The 22,837-nt window shown below is 36.4% G+C and overlaps 1 protein-coding gene across 2 annotated transcripts; it reads right to left on the bottom strand.

Moving 5' to 3' along the window:
• Positions 1-759: 759 nt before the first annotated feature.
• Positions 760-21,750, bottom strand: LOC113274574 (tripeptidyl-peptidase 2-like). Of its 2 annotated transcripts, none has more exons than XM_026523960.1 (34): positions 21,396-21,750; positions 21,231-21,309; positions 21,062-21,135; positions 20,314-20,423; positions 19,757-19,837; positions 19,144-19,230; positions 18,922-19,064; positions 13,507-13,657; positions 13,286-13,408; positions 11,314-11,397; positions 10,970-11,157; positions 10,654-10,828; positions 10,429-10,550; positions 10,236-10,315; positions 9,432-9,490; positions 8,723-8,877; positions 7,630-7,808; positions 6,965-7,077; positions 6,721-6,891; positions 6,498-6,626; positions 6,269-6,369; positions 6,043-6,160; positions 5,791-5,870; positions 4,969-5,041; positions 4,410-4,495; positions 4,247-4,298; positions 4,049-4,159; positions 3,774-3,842; positions 3,090-3,182; positions 2,714-2,806; positions 2,423-2,518; positions 2,225-2,317; positions 1,354-1,575; positions 760-1,217 (listed from the first exon to the last, which is right to left on the bottom strand). In XM_026523960.1, the coding sequence occupies exons 1-34, from the start codon at positions 21,730-21,732 to the stop codon at positions 1,059-1,061; spliced, it is 4,086 nt and encodes a 1,361-aa protein (XP_026379745.1). In that variant the 5' UTR covers positions 21,733-21,750; the 3' UTR covers positions 760-1,058. The 2 variants fall into 2 exon arrangements, with proteins under 2 accessions (XP_026379745.1, XP_026379744.1); XM_026523959.1 differs by having other exon boundaries at positions 2,420-2,518.
• Positions 21,751-22,837: the final 1,087 nt, after the last annotated feature.

Genomic DNA, 22,837 nt, shown 5'->3' on the forward strand with positions numbered 1-22,837 from the left:
AGAAGCTCTAGCTCTTCTACAAGAAGCTAGATGGGCCAGAGAGGAAAGTTTATCTTAATTCTGGTGCTACGAGATGATGCAGGTAATGGGAGAGCAGCAAAGGCAGGCGTTTTCATTGCTTCAATTGCAGAAAAAGCAGAAGCTCTAGCTCTTCTACAAGAAGCTAGATGGGCCAGAGAGGAAAGTTTATCTTAATTCTGGATGGAGGGAGACTGCGAAAGGATTATAGGATATAAGTTAGGGTGACTTTGATGGATTAGAGAAATCAGACATTGAAAGGATTATAGATATAAGGAAGGGTGACTTAGATGGATTAGAGGAATCAGACATTGGTTAAGGAAGCGGTGCAAATCTTAGAAGATTGCAATAACTTTTGGGGTTTCAAATTCATCCACAGATCTGGACATTGGTGAAGGAAGCGGTGCAACTCTTAGAAGACTGCAATAACTTTTGGGGTTTCAAATTCATCCACGGATCTTGCAACTCTGTGGCTGATAAGCTTGCGGCTCTATGGCAGATAAGCCTGCGGCGAAGGCAAAAAATCCTCCATTTTTAGCAATTGGAAGGAGGTGTTTCCGGCGTACCTTTTTTATTTTAGATAAATTAAGTAATCAAAAAGAAGGTAGTAGTACTGCCAATAGATTGTTGTACATCTCAGAATAGGGCATGTCCTAATCTGATAGCTTGACAACAATTTGTCTTTTGTTCTTGTTGTATCCTATTTTGGTTTGGTTAATATATTTCACTTATTCTCAAAAATAAATAAATTAAAGTACCCTTTATTCATACTCATTCAATTGGAAGTTTTGATCCAACTAAAAAAAATTATGCTTCGCAATTCCATAATCCAATTTTCAATTTTGAATTGACCCTTGGATACAAATCACGAGAATGTATATTCTTCCTCGAATCTTTCATTAAGAGGAAAACTTAAGCTAACCTTAATAAGAATCTAACATTTACATTAAATTAGTTCTATATTTCTATGTTTCGTAGGAATGAAATTAGTGTTCAGAACATAAGAAATTTAACTAAAACCATTTGAAAGCAGACTTCAACTAAAACAGAGGCAAGCTGGGAGGGAAGCGTATATGCATCCACTGCTTCTCGTAAGATGCCAGATGCTCCCATCCTATCTCTTCCAGCAACGATATCTTCATGTCATACAGCTGCTTCTTTGGAGGACTATCATCATTTTGAATCACTTCACTAACCACCTGCTCCGATTAAAAAGAAAGAAAGAAAATATTCATAACTTTGTTTTGAATAGAAAATGGCAAGATGCAAGTGAAAAACAAAAAACAAAAAAAACAGGTCACAATAATAATCTTATAATATGGAAGAATCGTTTACCTTCAAAGCTGTCCCAAGCCTTCCGAGGCGTCTTTCATGCAACACTAAGAGCTTGCCATACTTGGATGTGGGCTTTACATCCACCCATCTCTTCAATTCTTTGAAATTCTTTTCAAACAAGTCTTCCTGTTTGTCACTGGAGTCAGAAGCATACTCCGTTGTTGACTTATCCACCACATAAAAACCTTCAGTAGCAGATCCATTTTTTACCACCTTCCCACCCTGTTATGTTTCAATCACCCAAATTCAGCCGATTCGAAGAAAAAAAATTCATAAATTCGATGACATAAAATGGATATAAATTTCTTGCTTCACACATCTGCTAGAAACTTTAGGATACAAAAACATGCGTAAACAATATTTCTCCTAAATCATCAAACACAAAATTTAGCATAAAGCAAAGGGTACAGGTGAAGTGAAGTATCACGTTCGATTGCTTTATAGGATAAGACTGCCTACCACTCTATTGAAAGGTGCCCTGAATATACCTAATAAAGTGGATAGTCATTCATACCGTAAGAGCTAGTGTTTAAGTTAATGTGGGTCATGTGACCTACATCCACAGTAATGACGTTGATATAATTCACTATGCACGAATAAGATTACTGGACCTCCGTCCTCTCTTAGTCATAATGCTTTGAGACTAAGTTAAGACTATGAACTTTAGTATTCAAGACACATTACAACAGTTCGATAATATGACTTGAAGACACAAAGAAAGGAGCTATAAACTTATAACACATGAACGAATGGTAATATAGGCTTATCATTTGCAGTTTAAACCATTTTGAACTGATAGGACAGAAGACAATTAAAATTATGTGAATACAAGGAGGTGAAGAAAACATTAAGAAAAGAAAGATATTTCCACCTTGAGGGAGTCGATCTCGTAAAGTGATAATCCTTTTTGGTATAAAGCTTCTACCAACTGGTCTCGTGTTGCTTCCATCTTCTTTTTCATTGCCTGCAGTCATTTTAGACGATGTTACACTCCTCTGTAAGTAGTAGAATCCAAAGAAATGGACCCAAAAAAAGAAGTAAAGGAATGAGTCTACGGGATGTGCACCACTTCCTTGTCATCTTCAGGATCATGGTTCACCGAAAAGAACTTCAATAATTCATCTTTGTCAACACTATCAACAACCTCATTTGCTGCATCTATTAGCTGAAACATTGAAAACTTGTGTTTTAGCAGAAACTTTTATGGAGTATCCAAATTAGTTATGTTAAGTAGTAATGACAACATTGGACACATTTAATACGTATTGTGTTTGAGAAAGTCCTCGTCAGCCACATTCAGCTCTAGAGGCAAGCATGCCATTTCACAGAATTTCTAAGTCTTCTTCAAGCAAAAAATTACCTCTTCATTGTAGACGATCTTATCTTCTTTACTTTCAGAGAGCAAACACTCCATGATTTTAGAAAGTAGTGGAGTGTAATTTGGGTAATCCGACTGCAAAAACAAAATTACTATTACAGATCCTGTTGAAATTACTGGCAGTACAATTAAACAGATTTGAATTCTTTTTTAGAACAGTTGTCATTGAGGACTTGAGGCCTGCAAATTTCACCCTCAATCATTGATCCCATAAATGTCAATATATCGTACCAATTCCCATCAACTGAATTACTTTAACAGAGTAATGTTTGATAGAGCTTTACATTGTTGGAAGGTTCCACTATGCAATATCTAACCAGCTGAATTAGTCCTAAAGAACAAAAGCAATAAGTTTTACCTTGAGACTTGCAGTTAACTCATTCCACTGGCATCGTTCTTCTTCAGTCCCATGTTTTACACTTCCCAAAAAGCTCACCTTTGCATCACGAACCTATTGCAGGAAGAATGATAGCAATGTGAGTTCACAAAACTCACGTATAAATCTGTTTCACTAGTAAATGAGGCATCTTCCAGAAAGCATGCAATATCAGGTTTTAGGATTCTAGTGAAAGCAACAAATGAAGGAGGTCATTCCTACAGAGTGGTAAGGAGAACTTCAAAAAAAAAATTCAAGGAACTGAAATAGTTATATCTCGGTGAATACTGCAAAGCGACCCAGTGTCTGTAAGATAAAAAAATTTAAGTACATCAAGCATGCAGTTTACAGATTTGAACCTAAGAGATCAACCATTGGGGTAACCGATACTGAAAAAGGTTTCAAATTTATCTTATGGATTTTACACCCCTTGTGATCTGGGATGACTTGCTATGATCATCAGATTCTAGCTATTTCAAAGTCCAAACAGAACAGAAGCATTTTACCCAAATCCACTCCTAAGCATGTTTGCCTTACAACATTATGATCAATCCAGCACAGAACTACAGATGAAGGTTTGAATGGCTGTCCGTAGTATTTCAATTTTTTTAAACAGGATAATATACGATAATGCTCAAACGATGGTCAAAATAGCATGCTAATTACCTCTTCTGTTAGACGCTCAAGCACACTCTTGGTGCACATTGGAGAAGAATCTTTTGGCTTCTCATCCACCTTAAACAAGAAAAATTAAACAAATGAATAAAAGATGTCATCTAGTATTTGAAATAGAAAAAGACTACCATGCAAATAGGTCTGCCACATATACTTTAGAAGTCTTAAATTATACCCGACCCAGTTAGTAGCTAAAGAAGTGGATATGATACGACAACCTTTACTCTTTCTATTTTATTTATTTTTTTAATAAGCGAAATTACAACCTTAGTTGGTGGAACTACAAATGAAACTTCATATGATACAATCTGCTTCCCCTTCGGAGATGGCTTTTTATATGAAATTGCTCCAAGCAACACAGATCCTGCTGGACAGTTCTGCAACATATTGAAAATGTTTAGAACTCATATTATATGGATGTTCCAAAAATAAAGTACAATGAAGTAGCCTTCGAAATGGATTACCTTTGGAAGTTTGTCCTTAGTCGGTGGGGCCACATAAAATGCTTCAAGTGTCCTATTAAAAAGAGATGGACATAGATATACATAAGTATATGCTAACTTGTAAAACAAAGCATTACGAAGACCACACGAAGTTAGCAAAAAATATCCTAGGTAAGCAACATACCCAGGTACTAAATCTGAGGATTTAAAGCTACCATTACCCATCACTGGACCATCTGGTTGAGAGTAAAAACTCAAGCGGATGAAGTCCTACATTTAAAGCATCAAGGAATCAGTTGACTATTAAAAATTTATCTTAAAGATCACAAAGACTTCTTACTCTACACATAGTACTCCCTCAGATCTGATTCTATTAAAGGAGCAGCTCTGTAAAAACAGATATATTCTTTGACATAGGAGTTCCAAGTGGGATTAAGGGTAAAGTTGGGTACTGCAATAGAACTCTGAATATTGGTTTACATTGGGTTCATCAGACACCAATCCCTACTCTACATAACAATTTGATCTACACTGGAGTGCCAGATAAATGCATGGTCTTTACATAACAATTTGATCTACACCTGAGTAGATGCCTGTTCTCACTATAGAACTGTTTCAAGTAGATGCATTTATGCCATCTCCAGCCTTCTGGGCCAACTTTCAAGTCCTCTACTGACTAAAACATGATTCTCAACGGGAAAGTGAGAAATCACATCTTTGAAGTAAAATTAAGGAGAACATACCTTTTCTTCCAGTTTTTTCTCGATGAATAAGACCAACTGCTTCATCTTCTCTAAGTATTGTACGTTATCATGCCTGTAACAGTATGAATTAAGCTCAATCAGTCAATGCAGAACTAAAAATGATGAAATGCAGAGTGAGCCACAGCCTACATGGGGAGAAAGCCCAATCAGTCTCCCGTAAGACTATCCTGCAGTTCTATTTGAGTTATATGACAAGGAAAGAGCCATCAGGATCAGATTTTATTGTGGGTGTCAATCACTGTAATGTAACTATTGCACGCTAAACAAGGTATATATTACAACCATTTATCATTGTATTGGACTTTTACTTTTGTGGGCCCCACATAGTACATAGAGTTAAAAGTGATTCTAAACCAACAACAGAAAAAACAACCCCTCACATTGGAACGGGACCCACCCCAAAAGATTAGCAGGGGGTCCCATTTTTAGGGGTGGGTCCCACTCCAATGTGAGGGGTTGTTTTTGGGTTGTTTTTTGTGTTGTTTGTTTAGAATTTTTGTAGAGTTAAACCTAAAGGTAAGACCCAAGTTTTATCTGTAGAAAAATAGCGTTTGTTATTAGCATTCTTGATATTGTGAAATCTGTGGTCATGAACTTCAAACATGAATTAGAAATAGTAACAGATTGTTTGCTTCTTTTTTGGCAAATGAGCTTCTCAACTGATCAATGAACTGTAAAACAGCTGGCTTTCTGAACTGGCAATCAACATATTGATATTGAAGATAATCTTGATATTTTATCAGTGATTCAGAGTACATAAATTCATATATACTTAGTGCTTCATAGTAAAAGGGATCATACCTTAAATATAGCTGTAGGTTGTAATCACCCTTAGGAAGTTTTACAGATTTTGGGTAGACATCGCCTGTTGCATAGACACGCTGTAATGGAAGAGATCAAGAGACAGACATCAGCTTTGTCCACTATGTTAAGGAAAATTATCACAAAAAAGTAATATGGGATAGAAATAGAAGAGTAAGAAAGACACAGAGATCAATATGCAAGTAGTAAGAATATCCAGAACTGGAAATTGACTTAGTAATCTGCCATTACCTTGTTTGAATCTGATATCATATAAAACTGCGACTCGAATTTGTTATCATATACACGACCGTTAAGTAAAGGTACAACAGGCTTTATTTCAGCTCCATCATCCAATTTGAACTTGTAACTACAGATCCAGTGACAAAAGAAATCAAGTGTCAGACTGGTTCTAAAGCTATGTAGTAATTTAGTAGATAAAAGATACAGACGGCACAATACTGTTGCCGAATCTCACGTTAATGTTAGTGCAAGGATTTGCTTGCCCGAAACTAACTTATCCCGATCTGTAGGAAGAGTGCAAAATTTAGCTTCAGAGGGACGATAGGGGATCCTAATCTGCAAAATGGAGCACACAGAGAAGGAAACATTGTAACTAATAATTCAAAATTCTAGAATATTTGAACTGACAGTGAAGTGTGTATTTGTATTTAAGTAAAAAACAAAAATAGAGGAACTGGACTTACCTTGTTAAGAGTAGCAGCAGGTACAAGTTTTTCACATGACAATAGAGCCGTGGCATCAACTCTAACAGGTGCATCACTTCCATCAAGAACCACAGTTTCTTTGTTGATGCTTATCCCATGGAATTCAATCTGGGTTCGTAAAAATCCAGAACATCCGAATCAGCAAATAAAACATCAAATACCAGTGAAGAAACTCAGAGCTACCACGACAATAAAACATGACCTCAAAGTCAGCAATGGTTATTTCTTGACTTCCAATGCCACTTGACCAAAATTGAGCTACAGCTAATTCCATTGTCTGACCACCTTCCACGGGGAACGAAAAGCTTTTAGCAGAAGGAGATGAGAATGTTTCCACGCGTTCCCACTTCATAGGTCTCTTGAGGGGGCAAATCTGCAACACACTAGCACGTGAATATATGTCCATTTTAATGCAAATTAGAGACCGATACTAATGCACAATGTACCTGAAGAGTGTCAATAAAGAATCTCCTAGCAGTATCAAAACCTGAAGTTCGCATCGTCGCCTCAACCCAATTAGCACCACGTGGTACCTCAATAAATCTCCTCTCAATATGACCTATTCAAACAGCAACAAAAAGTAAACTACAAGAAAAAGAAAAAGTAACGATATGATCTAGTCAACCCAATCAGCTTCTATAAAAATGCATTATACATCCTACTCAAAGAGTAGCGCAAAGTTTATTTAGGCAGCAAACAACCTTGCAGACTTGCAGGAGAGAAGAAAAAGTTTTATCTTCATTAATGTTGTTGGTAATTAATATGATATTAGACTTTTGTGAACTAGGCTTCATCATTGCACATTTGTGTTATGTATAATAGAGATAAAATCATCCAAAGGACCAATGTCCCAAGCTAAAAGAAGCGTTTGAATAGAGAAGTAAAATTCGTCCCAGGGTCCCTATGGAGAAGCCTGCCTATATGGAGGTATAAGGCAATTTTTTCGATAGGGGTCCCCAGTAAGGATTTGGTAAGAAAATGGTCTTTTTCTGGTCTTGGACCTACATTTTTTAAAAGAACTTCACCTGACAACAATTTAAAGAAGTAAACTTACTAAGTAGGCGACAAAATAACCTATACCGAGCATATCACGAGAGAAGTAAATAAAAACCTGGAACGAATCTCATCCCTGAAAACGCAACTAGTGGAGTTTTATCTGTCAAAACAATAGGCTTTGTTATAGTTATTGGAACCCTGAAAAGAGGACCACGCGATGGTGCTTTGCAATCTACTCCATAGAGTTCAAAATAATGTACACCATCCTTCAGTTTGGTAGGATCAACCACAATGCTGCAAAGGAAAAACTTGAGTAAGGTGTGAATATCCAAAAGAACATAGTACAAAGAAGCAGGAGACTACCAATGAAGAATGTAACAAAAAACCGACGCACTTTTATAAGTGATATAGTGCAAGATTTCTAATTATTAATACGAGGCACCAAACATATGTATTGAACTCACATTGAGTAACTAAAATCAATCGTTCAATATTACTCGAGAAAAGGTAAAACAAGAGGTCAAAGGTGATATATATTTGAAAATTCATGCATATGGCTTAGCCTAAATAACTGAAACTGAGAGACATCATATCGGATACACTCCAGACAAGAATGATTCAATTCAATCATACTTTACTACTGAAGATAATCTTAATAATAAAAATCTCTTTTGGTCCGGAAATCTGCAGAAAGTACATCAAAGTTATGCTATTATTATGCATATAAAGATTCAGTCTAAATGTTTAAAACTAAGGAAAATTAGCAACTGATACACTTTCTAGAATTGTTCAAGAGTGGACCTTTATTCTTTTCCAACACCCGGTTACCATTATTTTTGATTCATTTTCCAAAAAAAAAAAAAACAATTTTCAACTGCTTTACATTGTCATTCAGAGGCATTATAGTCCCTTATAACAGAACATTAAACATAACAATATATGGAGGAAGAGTTCTCGTATAACAATTGCTCATCGAAGAAATCCCATATAACCAATATATGAATGCACAGAAAAAACAGGTTGGACAAGAAATCCCATATAACAATTGCTCATCGAAGTATAGTTATAACTTATAACACCTTTGAGATAAGCAAATATGGTTTTGTGATCAGCATGCTACTGACCTGATCTCTGAATTAACTCAAGTAAAGAGTTAGAAATTCACCCATGAACCGAAAGTAAAGAAATAATGGAGTTAGAAAACTAACTTGAAGGTTCGCCCATTGTTAGTAAGAAGAAGATACTCCGGAGCCTGGATAATATCATTTTCTGTAGTGTGCAACTGTAGACACTCCTCAAAAGGAACCAGCTGCTCCAAGTTACTTGCATCTTCATGAAACATCGGTTCCACTTGAACGGTCCACTGTCAAGAGAAGAATTAAGCTTCTTACCAAAAAAACTAAAGAAAAACAGAGGGTTGCATTACGCAAAAAATGAATTATGAAACTGTAGACTGTAATCCTGGCTCGAGCAACCGATGCTTCATACATTAATGCCAATATAATCCCTAAGGAGGAACCCACCCAAAGCTCACAGTTACTAACGGCCCAAAGTCTTCAATTCCTCTTATATCTGGTTCTAGGATGAGTGGTTATTAACGAGCATAATACTAAAGTTAAAAGCTCTAAGTGACTAATAAATGGCTCTCGTGGCTACTATAAAATACAACACTGAAATCACATTACTATAAAGCTTAATTATGTGTAGATTGGGAACCATGTGCTAAATGAAACATTACATTACTACATGTAACACTTATATATAAAATTGCTAAGGTCTGAGGAGCAATTTATTCAAGCAGTTTATGCAGTATTTGATCTCTCACTATTTCATATTGATAAGAACACTTCAAATGACAAGTTCCTTGCTGGATTGGCACAGTTTACAGCAATAGCATTTCATTTACAAATTACTCACCTCGGTAGCTTTTTGGCAAGCACTAGCTTCCCTCAAATAAATGCCTCGTGATTTAGGTGCTGCAATCAAAAGGATAGAATAAATTGACTTGAGTAACCAATTCAACACTTCAATTACATACTGCGGTAACAATAAGATGCAAGTCAAAAAGATTGCAAGAACAGCTAGGCATATGGGAGCAGTTTTTCAACCTAATAACGAAATAGATTGCAAGTGGAATACAAATTAACAATGTGTTCACATCAAATCTTTCTGTCCTAGCTCTCTATCACGAAGGATCTGAATCTAGAGAGTCATATAAAGCTAGTAACTCGGTTCGACAATTCTGACAGTAATTTTGAAATATAAAGTGAAACCTCCCTAGATTCACATTGTGCTAAAAGTAGAATGTAGGATGTACTGGAAAGCTAATTTAGAATAAAAGAGTCTAACCTGATGGCTGATGTTATCTATAAGAGCTTCACTAAATCAATGGTATAAGTCTTTTTTCTTATCACGGCAATGTAGAAGATGGAGATTCACATTGAAGCAGAATAGGCTCTTTTAATAGTTTTTATTAGTAATTTAGTTACTAGTGTCAGAAATTCAGCTCTTTAGACCTAAACATGATATTAATAACCATATGCTGAAAACAGATTTTACCCTACTATTGACATGTTCTGCAGCTCATATAAATCCTTTGTATAGCTAGCATAATCAGTGCATAAACATCATTATAAACAACTTACACCGCGCTGAACATGTTATGCAGCTAATTAATGACTTGGACTTCTATTTTATGATGGAGAACTTGCAATTGCTTACTTGTTTTGCCAGACTGGTTGATTGTTATTTGATACCGAACACATGGAGTGTTCCTAGACTGTTGAATATACTCAAGAGCCCTGTCATGAGATGAAATAATCAATGTTTGATCAAATTGAAGGTTTCACATTATCTATATATCCTAGAAGTGGAAAAAGAAATCAATTGCTGCAGTAAAAGATCGAAAACTTACTTGTCAACTTGCATTAGCCCTTGTCCGGTAGATAATTTATCTTCTGGATGACCACCTACAGAATTGGCGGTATTTTCAAGTGCCCTTCGCACAGTGTATGGACTCACAGTAATACCTTCAGCCTGCACCATAAGTAGTAAGATGTTTACTACAGAATCATGATAATATCTACACAGACAAAAGAATAACAGTACAAACAACGAAGACGGTATATCAAAAGGAGACCTTCATTGCACTGATCAATAACGCGACTCCTCCACAAGCAGATGGTGAAGCCATGGAAGTTCCATTCATAAGCATGCGGCGTTGAAGAGTCCAAGTAGGGACAGGAGCTACTGCCCCACCAGGAGCACTTATACATACACCAAGATCACCGTCAGCTGTAGGGCCTCTGCTAGACCTGTGGATATCCCAGTCCACAAGGGTAGAGGTTCAAAATGCAAAATACCAGTAATCGGATTGCCTCTTCAGAGTAAGTTTAGGCACCTCCTCTTTAAAGCAACTTCAGATAAATTAAGATAAGAAGATTAAAACAATGTACCAGGTGTATTCAAGTCCTTCAGCTGGAGGTTCAACTACACAATGAGCCCCGGCGGCCATGGCAGGAGAGACATATGCACCAACACCAATTATGCTTGAAGTAGTACCACCTGGTGCACCGACAGTGTTCAAGGCAGGTCCACTATTACCAGCACTGCTGATAAATATCAGTCGATGTTTGTTGACAGCCTAAAATAACCAATCAGCTATCATAATTAACAACAGGAATATGAAACAGATCGAAGTATAGAAGGATAAAGAAGATAAAAGAAAAGAAAATATAAAAGACAGGAAAATATAGCAATCAAATGGAAGATGGTCAGCTGCACAATAAGGATGTAATACCTCATTTACAAGGTCAATAAAGCGCCCATAATCTGGTAACAGTGTATCCTCTCCATAACTCATGTTGATCAGATCACATTTGTGCTGTGAATATAACATGTTACATTAGTCATGACCAAAAGGCTGTTGACACCAATTTACCGAAACTACCATTTGGGGCCTCTCTTGTTGTGGTATGCTCAAGAAATGAGTGTCAGAAGCCATGCAGAAAATCAGTATTTATTCATACAAAAAAATCACCATAATAACAAAAACTTAAGAATAGGACATATTTGATAACACACAAGAAAAGGTAGAACCCAGGCATAGACAAACGTGGCGGTACATTGAACCATTATGTCCAATGAATTTATGAACCAGCAATATGACTCATAGGTGATACAAGTTTAAGGGAAACGAAAAATGAAAGTTTAAGGAAAAACACACAATAAAAACATTCGCAACTTTAAATTTATAAACCAAGACAACAAAACAGCACAGTATAACTTTTTTGGAGGAGCGCAACATACTTAATTTGAGCGTGTGAAACCAACTTATAGGCCATTTTACCGTGATCAGTGAGCTATATGCACTATTTTAGCCCACAGCACTGCATTAGGAGATATGTTGAATTCCTCTGATGGAGTTCTCTTTCTTATATTTAAGCCAGTGTCTCAAGCCTTTGCCAAAAAGTTTGGGTACACTCTCATTTCATTTCATGGTCTTCTACACGTTTTGTAACACTAAAACTTACAAGGTTCCATATATTCCAGTGTAATTCTATTCTGTTCTGACTTGAGAAGAGAACTCCAACACACAAAAAACAAGCCAAGTCTAATAGTTATGCTTTTGGGAAAAAGAAAATCTATCAAGTGAACATTAAGAGACAATATGTATCTGCTTCTCTTTGATTAACTCACTCGTGTTACCTTTGATTGAACAAAATGTGTAACTCATAATGATCCTGTACAAAAGTAATAGATTGAACAGAATGAGGCAAAAAAATCAAATTAGTTAGCTTTTAAGCTTGATCAATGAATCTGTACATACACATGTGATTACCAACACATGACTGCCTAATTCAGAGACTCCGGAATGTGCATACCATGACACCACATCAGAATGCATTTCGATCAGTAAGAATTAAATATTAAGTACCACTTAAAATTTTCTTCACTAGCCAAAAAGAACAAGAAGCACCCATATGGTTCTTTTATCTCCTCTTACATCCCAAGTAACACATAGCTGGAGAGCTAACATCCAAATGAAAGAAAAGACATCCAAGTTCTGACAGATATGGCTTTCATCAATTATTTTAGCCCCTCCACTGTTCAGATAAATATTGCTTTAACAGCATTGCATATAATAAAGGCATAGTTTGAGCTCTAAAGTAGTTATCAAACAAGTTTTAAACTACTTCCGGTACGTACCGTCTCAGAATAAAAAATAGTAGCTGAAGAATTATGTCTTAGCATCATTCTGCTAGTTTGGATTAACACCTAAAGATCAAATACTAGCTCCAGATCAGTGACATTTGTGGAACATATTAGCTAATATGAATTATCTGAACTACGTATAATGGTACATTTTCTTAGACAGGTATAGAAAATTGAAATCATGGAACTAATAGACAGGTTAAGGCAATTAACACTTATAATAAACCTTCTGATTATATATGTTAAAGAGCTCTTCAGAATAAGCTAGATGTCAGAAAAGTTTAGACTAATGACTACCAGTCTTCGGTGAACTATTCTGCAAGTGCCTTTCTTGAAAAACACATCCTTTTTGGTCAACTTTTATGAGCTACGAGGTGGTTGCTTTTCAAAGGGCGTTTAGAAGCTGTTTCAATTAGCACTTGAAAAAGGAAGTTGTCAGAGCCTGCTCTTTAAACTCGGCAGGCTCGGACCACAGAACACAGCAGAGCAGAAGAGTCATTTTTCAAAAACTACAGCAACATCAAACTAAGTGTCAAGTATTATGCATTTAAACTCACCTCCACTGCAGCTATCAGAGCTCGACTTAAGCCAGTTCCGGTTTCCATAGAACCTAACCGTGCATCACCAATTTTACAAGATATCAGTTGTGCTCCTGGCGCTACTCCGTTCAGCAAAGGTTCCTGTACGGATCAAAGGAAACAATTCAGTAGACAATTGTAAGATGGTTACTGTGCAGCAAAGGAGTAACTTCAGCTCAAAAGAAAAAGATTCACATTACGTTGGGGTGGAAAGCAGTTGCAATGCCAGCAACATGAGTGCCATGAGGGGAACAATCAGTTACTATACTTAAGATCTTTCCTTCATCGTATACATTGGTGACAAATGAGCACGCATCCAGCTTGCTAAATATACCATATTTTCGTTCTGTCCTGTATGAATAAAATATACATTCAGATACTCAAAAATACCTGGCATTTAGATAGTGAGAGAGTTTGCTAAAGTCAGCAGGTTAAGGACTAGGAGAGATTAGATGGTTAATTTCTACTTTCAAAAAAGTTACGGCTTCCGCATTTACGTAACCACTTTAGTTACATCTTTGTCAATTATTCAGCAATTAGCTAAAGTCTTTATAAGAATCCGCCCTCGGATGATGAGGATCCCAAGGAAAACTACATTTAACACTAGGAGTGCTCCTTCAAGTGACTAGGATTGAATATAAGCATTTTCAAGTACACCTTGACTAACAAAAGATGACGCCATGCACTGATTTATTAAAAGGCTTAGCCATCTAGTACACCATAAAATGAAGGATTTTCAACATCAATTTTCCTTGACGAAATGATTAAGTGAGTCTTTACTTGTGAAAGTGTAAACATAATAGTTCAGATTCACATATGGCTAAATCTACTCTTCTGAGTTATAAAGAAAGGTTCCCGTAGATTCTGTAAACCTCTACTGCGACTGCGATGATTATTTATAAAATAAAATATTAGTTTGGGAGAGTTGCTGTCACAGAACAGCTATGATCCCACCTTCTTCCTTAACAAGTGCGTGGGAGGACTAAAATGATTTGGCATATTAGCTAGCATGTTGTTGTGCCGAGAGGTTCATATCATTCCTCAAGGCTTCACAGGATCTGACATCAGAAACGAAAAACTACACAATCAACGGAAACTAATGCATATAGAACACACAAGACACAGAGATTTACGTGGTTCGGCAATGTGCCTACGTCCACGGGCAGAAATTCACTTACTTCATAGATCAGAGAATACACAATGCACATCACACGAACACCCCTTCTTCTTCTTCACATTCTCAACTCACCTTCAACTCTCTCAGCCCTAGAGCTATGAGAGGATCTACATCTCTCTAATGAAGAGATTACTTCTTTTCTTTGTGAGGAGATGTCTACTAAGGGTTTAGACAATATTGATGTAGATGATGTAGATGCCTATAACCTAAAGGTTATGCCTTTATTTATAGGCTTACAATGCTTCGATTAGGAAACCAAGCTTTACTCTAATCTAGGAAACCTAAACTAGCTAAGATAGGAAACCCTTGTTTAGATAGAAGTCTAAACATAATTCTAAAACTCAGTCAAAACCGATTTAAGAAATCACACTGATGTTTCCTAAAATCTAGCTAATATCCAACAATTCTCCACCTTGGCAAGATTTCTAGGACAATTTGAACTTCACTATTCTCCGATTTCTCCACCTTGGCATGAAATCTCGACATTCACCTTCCACGCCTTTGTATTCTACTGCCTTCAATCACCCAGAGGTGCCAATCATCCGTAGATGCTTCAATTCCACTAAAGGACTTCAATCACCCATAGGTGTCAACCATCCGGAGATATTTCACTTCCATAAAAGGACTTCAATACTTCACTCACCCGTAGGTGCCACCCATCCGAAGATGTTTCAATCCCTCATAGGGCTTCAATTCTCCAATCATTTAATGATGCTTTCATACTTCAATCATCCTAAAGATGATGCACTCCCACAAATGGGCTTCAATTTTTCATTCATCCGAAGACGTTGTTGCACTAGTACAATATCCAAAATGCTTCTCTAAGGTTCAAATGTGTCCACCGACACCAACACACCAAATGATGTTTCAAATTCATTTTAAGATGCAATGTGCTTCAACATGTGCTTCACAAATTCGATCTCATAACAGGGCTGCAACTGTGTCTAAAGACACCAATACACCTGAATGGTGTAGCAAACTCAAAAGACATGATTTGGTCCAGGAAGGCCTTAACCGAATTCCACCACTTCTTTTGCTACTTTGCTAATTTCTCAGCAAATCCAATTATCTATGAATTCTTGACGCGTCTTCAGCTTCATAGATTTTCACATGCACATATTCTTCAAACTTGCAAAATTCAATTCTTTGCACATTTGCTTCAACATGTAGGATATAGTCTTTGACTTCAACTCACCACTTCACTTGTCAAATTTGAGCTCTTTCTCCATCCTACTTCTTCAAATTCCAACACTTCCTCTTTCAATGCGGAGTTCAATATTTCATCACATGCAAATGTATGGTGTACCCCCATACCCACGAAGTTTTCTTTAAAAGATGAAATAATTCATACCTTGCAAAGATGCAGCCTTTGCAAGTTCCCAAACATCTGTGTAAACACATTCCAGTATCCCATATGTGGTGATATTTATGATATTTTCATATCTTCAAAAACTGGAAATTTCTCCTCTAAGCTTAATTCTTTCTCCACCTTCACAAAATGTTCGCAAAATCCTAAACTGCATGATTCTGCTTTCTTCAACTTCATGCCTTAATTGCATGAAGTAGTCTTCAACTGTATTAGATTGTGCACTATCTAACACTTTTACTTCCATATTCAGCAATACGGATTTCCATTCTTCAATCCTTTCATCACTGCAACTGCATTGGAAAAACTTTTTCAACACTCCACCGTTTAAACAACTTTAAACCCCACGGAGTCAAATGGATCTAATAATTTCAGATTCTTCTTCAAACTTCGGTACACACCGAACAACTTCAAGCTTCTCGAGTTACAGCTAAGTACTTCAATTGAATGCTTAACATCTACAACTTCAAACTCCAACTCTTAAAAGTCAGAAAACCATTCTCTAAAGAATACCTATGATAAAAGCATTCAAACACTCGAAATTTCCACATATTATTAGATTTGCGTTTATCAACGTTCACGTCTGAACTTGAAACTTCTTTCCTTGTTTTCCAATGCACCACAAAAGGCAATTCAATTCAATTCACATACCGCATTCTTCAAATAACTTGCGATTTCTTCGCTTAACCATATACTTCACATGTAGTATTGTACCTTACGATTGTGAAGTGCTACAATGGTACCTTGTTCCTTGCAACCGAGTTTTCACCTCAAAAACGGAACATATCCATATAATCAATCTGTTTTTTTTTTCACCACGGTCTTGCACTTCTTCAACTTGATGACTTCAAAAGGTAAACACCTTAATTCTCATATTTGCGGTGTTCAACGGTACGAGAAACTCTGCTCCTACAATGTGTGTAAACAACAAAAGCTTGCAGAAATTCAATCCTCGTACGTTTACTCTTCGGGTAAATTACTCACTCAACACATCCAAATAAACCCTTCTTCAATCATATACCCAAGGTGTATATGCCAAAAATTGTGTCGACTTCATCTTCAATCGCTTCTCTTCAAAACAGAACAAGAAACTACAGCTCCACCACACACAATATCTCCATATAGGAAATCTATTACCGCGTCCTCAATCGATCATTAACAATGCATGCAATATGCTTATAGCTACCAGCTTCAAGCACTTCTTCATGAAATTAAACTCTTCACCTAGAATTTATCAACCTTCCACTAGTGCCCTCGCAACACTAATACATTCAAACGATCAATAATTCTCACATGAAACCAACTAATAGGTTTCTGCAATCCTCGCTACACCATGCAACTGAGGCAAACTTGAGTTTTAATTTCTTCAATTCCTTTGACTACGTCAAGGACAACATGATCAAACTAATGACAACCGGTAACATTCACAATTGTTCCTCTTGGTACTTCGAACAATTCTAAGGATCTTTTACGAATTCAATTTTTGCATCTTTACCTCTTCCAACGTACAAACCATTCAACTTGTACTTCAAACATGATTCTCTTGTTTCCTTGCAACTTGGCTTGCAAAACAAGCACATTCAAACGGAAAACCAACAAGGAGTTCCCAAATAGTCCACAAAAGTCTCAAACAAACGAGGTAAAGAACAAAAAACAACCAAACACCTTTATCAAACTAGTTAATAAGGTTATGAAATTACTCACCTGAAGCTATGCAAAATACACAGGGTTTAAGCCTCAAGAAGTATACCAACGTCGAATCCTTCTTTCATGTAGGGCTTCAACTTCAAAAGTGTATCAATCAACAATCAACAATCAACAAATGTGAAACACTTCAAATACATTCGTTTATGAGTAATTGATACTTCAAACGGTGCTTGTCAAATTAGAAAAAAATCCACCTCTTCACCTTGATGCAATTCAAACGACCTTGTCTCCAAGATTCATCACATGAGGCTATACAATGATTTTCTGAATTCCAAAGTAACTCTGATTTCAAATCGACATAACTTGATTCTACAACATGCCTATTGATGCATCTTCTTCTATGCTTTTACTTCAATCTCCAAGTATGTCTTCTTCCATAAATCCTCCCACGTTTTCTAACGAAACTGTTACCACTTTGCACCATAGTTCTAAAACTGACACCAATCTTCACCACAAGTTTTCAGAACTATCACGATTCTTTTACCACAAATTTCAGTTAAAAAACGTCACCTTGTCTTTGTGTTCTTCTTCAAATTTGACATCTTCTTTGATATCTTCACATATCGTTTCTGACCCAATTCAAACGAGCAAACCCTAGATTTCAAGAACCTAGACCTAAGCTCTGGTATACCCTAGATTTCAAGAACCTAGACCTAAGCTCTGATACCAGTTTGTTGTGCCGAGAGGTTCATATCTTTCCTCAAGGCTTCACAGCATCTGGCATCAGAAACGAAAAACTACACAATCAACGGAAGCTAATGGACATAGAACACACAAGACACAGAGATTTACGTGGTTCGGCAATGTGCCTACGTCCACGGGCAGAAATTCACTTACTTCATATATCAGAGAATACACAATGCACATGACACTCAACACCCCTTCTTCTTCTTCACATTCTCAACTCACCTTCAACTCTCCCAGCCCTAGAGCTATGAAAGGATCTACATCTCTCTAATGAAGAGATTACTTCTTTTCTTTGTAAGGAGATGTCTACAACCTAAGGGTTTAGACAATATTGATGTAGATGATGTAGATGCCTATAACCTAAAGGTTATGCCTTTATTTATAGGCTTACAATGCTTCGATTAGGAAACCAAGCTTTACTCTAATCTAGGAAACCTAAACTAACTAAGATAGGAAACCCTTGTTTAGTTAGAAGTCTAAACATAATTCTAAAAATCAGTCAAAACCGATTTAAGAAATCACACTGATGTTTCCTAAAATCTAGCCAATATCCAACACATGTTCGTGAGATTCACTTGTTATTATACTAAATGAAATATATATACCTCTCTATTTCAACATCAGGATACAAACTATTGACAATTTTTCCAACAAAATAAGCACACTCAGAATACAGACCTGTAATTTGTTAGAGGAGAAAAATTTGCTAGTTTTCCAAGCTCCTGGTCATCCTCAAGGCTCTGGGTGTCTAGAGCCACCCTCCATACATCACCATCATTCCACACAACAGCGTCAATAACTGGTCCCCTATCATCATAGCTCTGAAAAGAAACATTAACTTAATGCTAAATACATATTAAATGGTAAATCTAACTTTAAACTGATAGGATAATCACTCACATCGCCTTGTTTACGGAGATAATCAACTTTATTTTGAAGGTCGTCGTGAGTTCTTTTCAAGTTGATGTCCTCCACTTTAACATACTTCTGCAGACAAGAAATCACGCATAGGAAAAGAGAACTTACTCAGCTACAGCTTTGGGTGCATGAAAATATCTTTGTGACAAAGAGACGGATGTATGAGTATCCCCACAACTGCTAGTATTCTGACTACAGGATAGGTATTTATTTTAAGATGGTGTCCTCCACTATAACTAACCACAAATGATTATCCAACTGATAAGTGTGTATTTTAGCAGGTTATTGATTGAGGTGATTGCTTTCTTTTCCACAAAATGGTGTGCTCAATCCGCTTACCGTAGTTATTATCAAGGAATCTGGGTAAATTTACAAATTTGAATGTCCTTCAAATAATTCACACTGTAAGAGGTGCACATCTCTTTTCAAAAGCTAATATTTGAGAGTTAACAAAAACAATGGCAAAGGGGAAGAGGATGGTAGTTTATGGAGGTATCAAACTTGATATGAATTTTGGAGATTTGAGTTGATGTATGTTTCAGACAGGTTCTTACAGAAACAAAAATTAAAGAGAGTTCCATATATAAAGAAAAACCTGGTCAAATTCTTGGAGTTGCTTTACAGCTTCAGCAATTGCTTCCTGGTTCTTCTCATCCCATTTCTTCTTCCTTTCTTTCTGCCAAACGAACAGGTTTTCCAGATGATTAGATTCCGCCAAAAATGTGTGATTGAGATGGTTAGAGCACATCCATAAGAAGTTATTATATAGATGCAAAGTAAGTCCAACATTCAAGATAGAAATTGACCATATAGTAAAACATGAACGTCTTTTTTGCATTGGTTCTCAGATACATTTGACAGATCAAAAGTTTCTAAACTCTTTCCTAATCAAAACTTTCTAAAATCTAACCTTCATTTGTAACTCCATATCATAATAACTTGCCCACTTTCTAAGGTCTCAAATTTCAACTCTATTGCTTTTTGTAAGTTCTATGAATACCCAATATCTCACAGGTTCACAGTTTACGTATGACATCTCCAGACACAGGAAATGACAAACTTACGGTACCATCGGGGTACATTTCCAGGAATAATAAACTCGCTGTGCCGTTGGCACGACACATAACTAGTAATTTACAAGGGAATGCTTACCTTCAACCGAGAAGTCAAAGTATCCGTGAAAAGCTCATAAACCATTTTATAACCAACATGCCAGTCCCCAGTAGGATTCTTCCATGAAGAATTAACAACCAAAGGTGCTCCTGTATTTGGATAAAATCAGAAACATGGACATACATGTAAAGCAGCAACTTCTGTTCTAAAGGCATACTACTATCCGATAAAAATAAAATCCAGAAACACATATTAGCCCAATATGAAGAAAAAAAAACAAGGTAACACATCAAAGACATTAGACGAGATTTTGTTTCTTTATTGTTAAACTAAAAAAAAGGAGTAAACTTAAGAAATACAAACTGAATAAATAAACAGATTAAGAAAACTGCAACAGTAGCTTTATATGTCTAGAAATAGCTAATTAACGTAGGGATCAATACATGATTTCAAATCGCAGAGAAATGTCTACTGTCCTAAACCTAACCCTTATATGCAAGGGTATCATATTAACTAAACACTTCATTTACGTTACCAGAATACTGATCACCCTAACTCAGAAAAATGAGAATAACTCTTAAGTTTCAAATCAATAAGACAGACGCATTGCTAATTGTTAACTCGTAAAGATGGAAGCAACTTTTCAGACACATCTAACAGGTTTACCTACCAACTCCAAATATAACCTAAGAGCAAACATTTCCATAGACTGCAATTTTCAACCACATCCAAGTTCACAGAATTATGCTTAATAACAACAATTCAACCAACATAAGTCTTTACAAACCTGAAGCTCCCATAATAACACCATCTTCATCAGCTTTAACCACTTTCGAGGTATCAACATCACCACTCCCTGTACTGCACACACACAAAACAAAAATCATAAGCAAACAAATCAAGAAGAAAATAACAAAAATCAAACTCATCAGTAATCACTTCAAAACTTATAATACCAATCAAGAACATCTAGAATCTTCGGTTTCCCATCTGTAGTAACTTGTAAACCAGCCGCAGCTGGATCAACACCAGAATCTGCAAAAAAAATCAAAATCGAAATCATCATCTCAAAATCCACCAAAAATTCTACTTAACAAACAAGTTCAAGTTCAATTGATTACCAAAGATAGCAATGAGAGCACCGCGACCATCAAAATTAGGGTTAGATTCAATGAATCGGTCAGCACCGATTTCTTTCTTCGGCATCAAAGAAGCTAAAAAAGTAGATTCGTTGAGTTTAAAGGAACTTAGTGCTCCGTTATCTACTTCTTTAGAGCAGTTCAACGGCATTGCCCTGTAAATTTTACCCACAAATTCGATTGAAGATGATGGAAATCTGGTACTGTTTCTTAAACCCTTGTATGAAGATGGGAATGGGAGTGGAAATCGGTTTTGTGAAGATCGGAGAAAAAATGGGGAACTCTGATTAACTGAGGTCAATGAGGTGATGGTGGTCATTATGATGGGCTATGACAATTATGTCCCTGCTATGGGAATTAATAGACAATTATGTGGCTCGTAATTGCTCAAGAGATTTATCGATTTCTTGATGGGCATTTCTTGGATATCTAGTTAGTTATTCTGTCGCGGTCGGTCACGGTTAAGGTTTAGAGTCGTGATAAGATCTACCAAGGCTCTCATTTGTGCACGCGTCGAGCTAAATGCACTCCAACTAAACCAATGGCGGAAGACATTAGGATTGTTAATGTGGATAACCTCCTTAATAAACTGGTATCCTAATAACAGTCATGTGAAAACAGTTTTTAGATTTTTTTAATGTAAATAAGGTTCGAATCTTGTAACTTTGATCATTTGTAACGAGCAACAATTTAGTGTTTGTTTGAATCTGTCTTGAGATTTGAAACGGACGTGGATTTTGACTCGACTTAGTCAAATATGCATTTGACTTTTATTTATTTATTTGTTTTTGTGCCTAACTTGGTCGGTTTCGGCTTATGCATTCAACTCATAATTATTTGAATTGGATAACATTTTGTACTTGACTTGTTGAGCATATAACTAATCGGATTTAAAAGAAAATAATAGCTTTGTTATTTAATAATTTTTTAATCAAAGATTTAAGTAAGTTCGATGTTAGACGAGTCCAAAAAAAAAAAAAAAACTTGTAAGCTAGCGATCATACCCCACCAGTCATGTATTTTAAGATAAACTGCACACGTAAATAAAAACCAGGATCTAAGAGAACGGGGTAGGCTCCCCATGTGTAAAGAAGCAAAAAGTTCAGTAAAAATTTGCCTGACTGGCATTATTTATTAATTTTATTTTACAATTCCTTGCTCTCTTACCCAAAAAAAATCAAGTCACGGCATTTTTATGCTTATACTAAGTAAAAAAAGACTACGGGAAAATGGATGTGCCAAATGCCAACCAAATGAAAAACAGCTCCATAATTAGTAGCATATGGAAAATAAAAGGGAGAAGACATACGGGGACTTATTTCTTGTTGATTTCTTTATTTTAGTTTGCTCCGACATACCAATTCCCTCCTTATAAGTTAACATCTGTTTTGTGTTCAACTTTAAGAAACTCGGTATCCACCCAT

The sequence above is a fragment of the Papaver somniferum genome, chromosome 4, assembly GCF_003573695.1.
Source record: "Papaver somniferum cultivar HN1 chromosome 4, ASM357369v1, whole genome shotgun sequence".
NCBI lineage: Eukaryota > Viridiplantae > Streptophyta > Magnoliopsida > Ranunculales > Papaveraceae > Papaver > Papaver somniferum.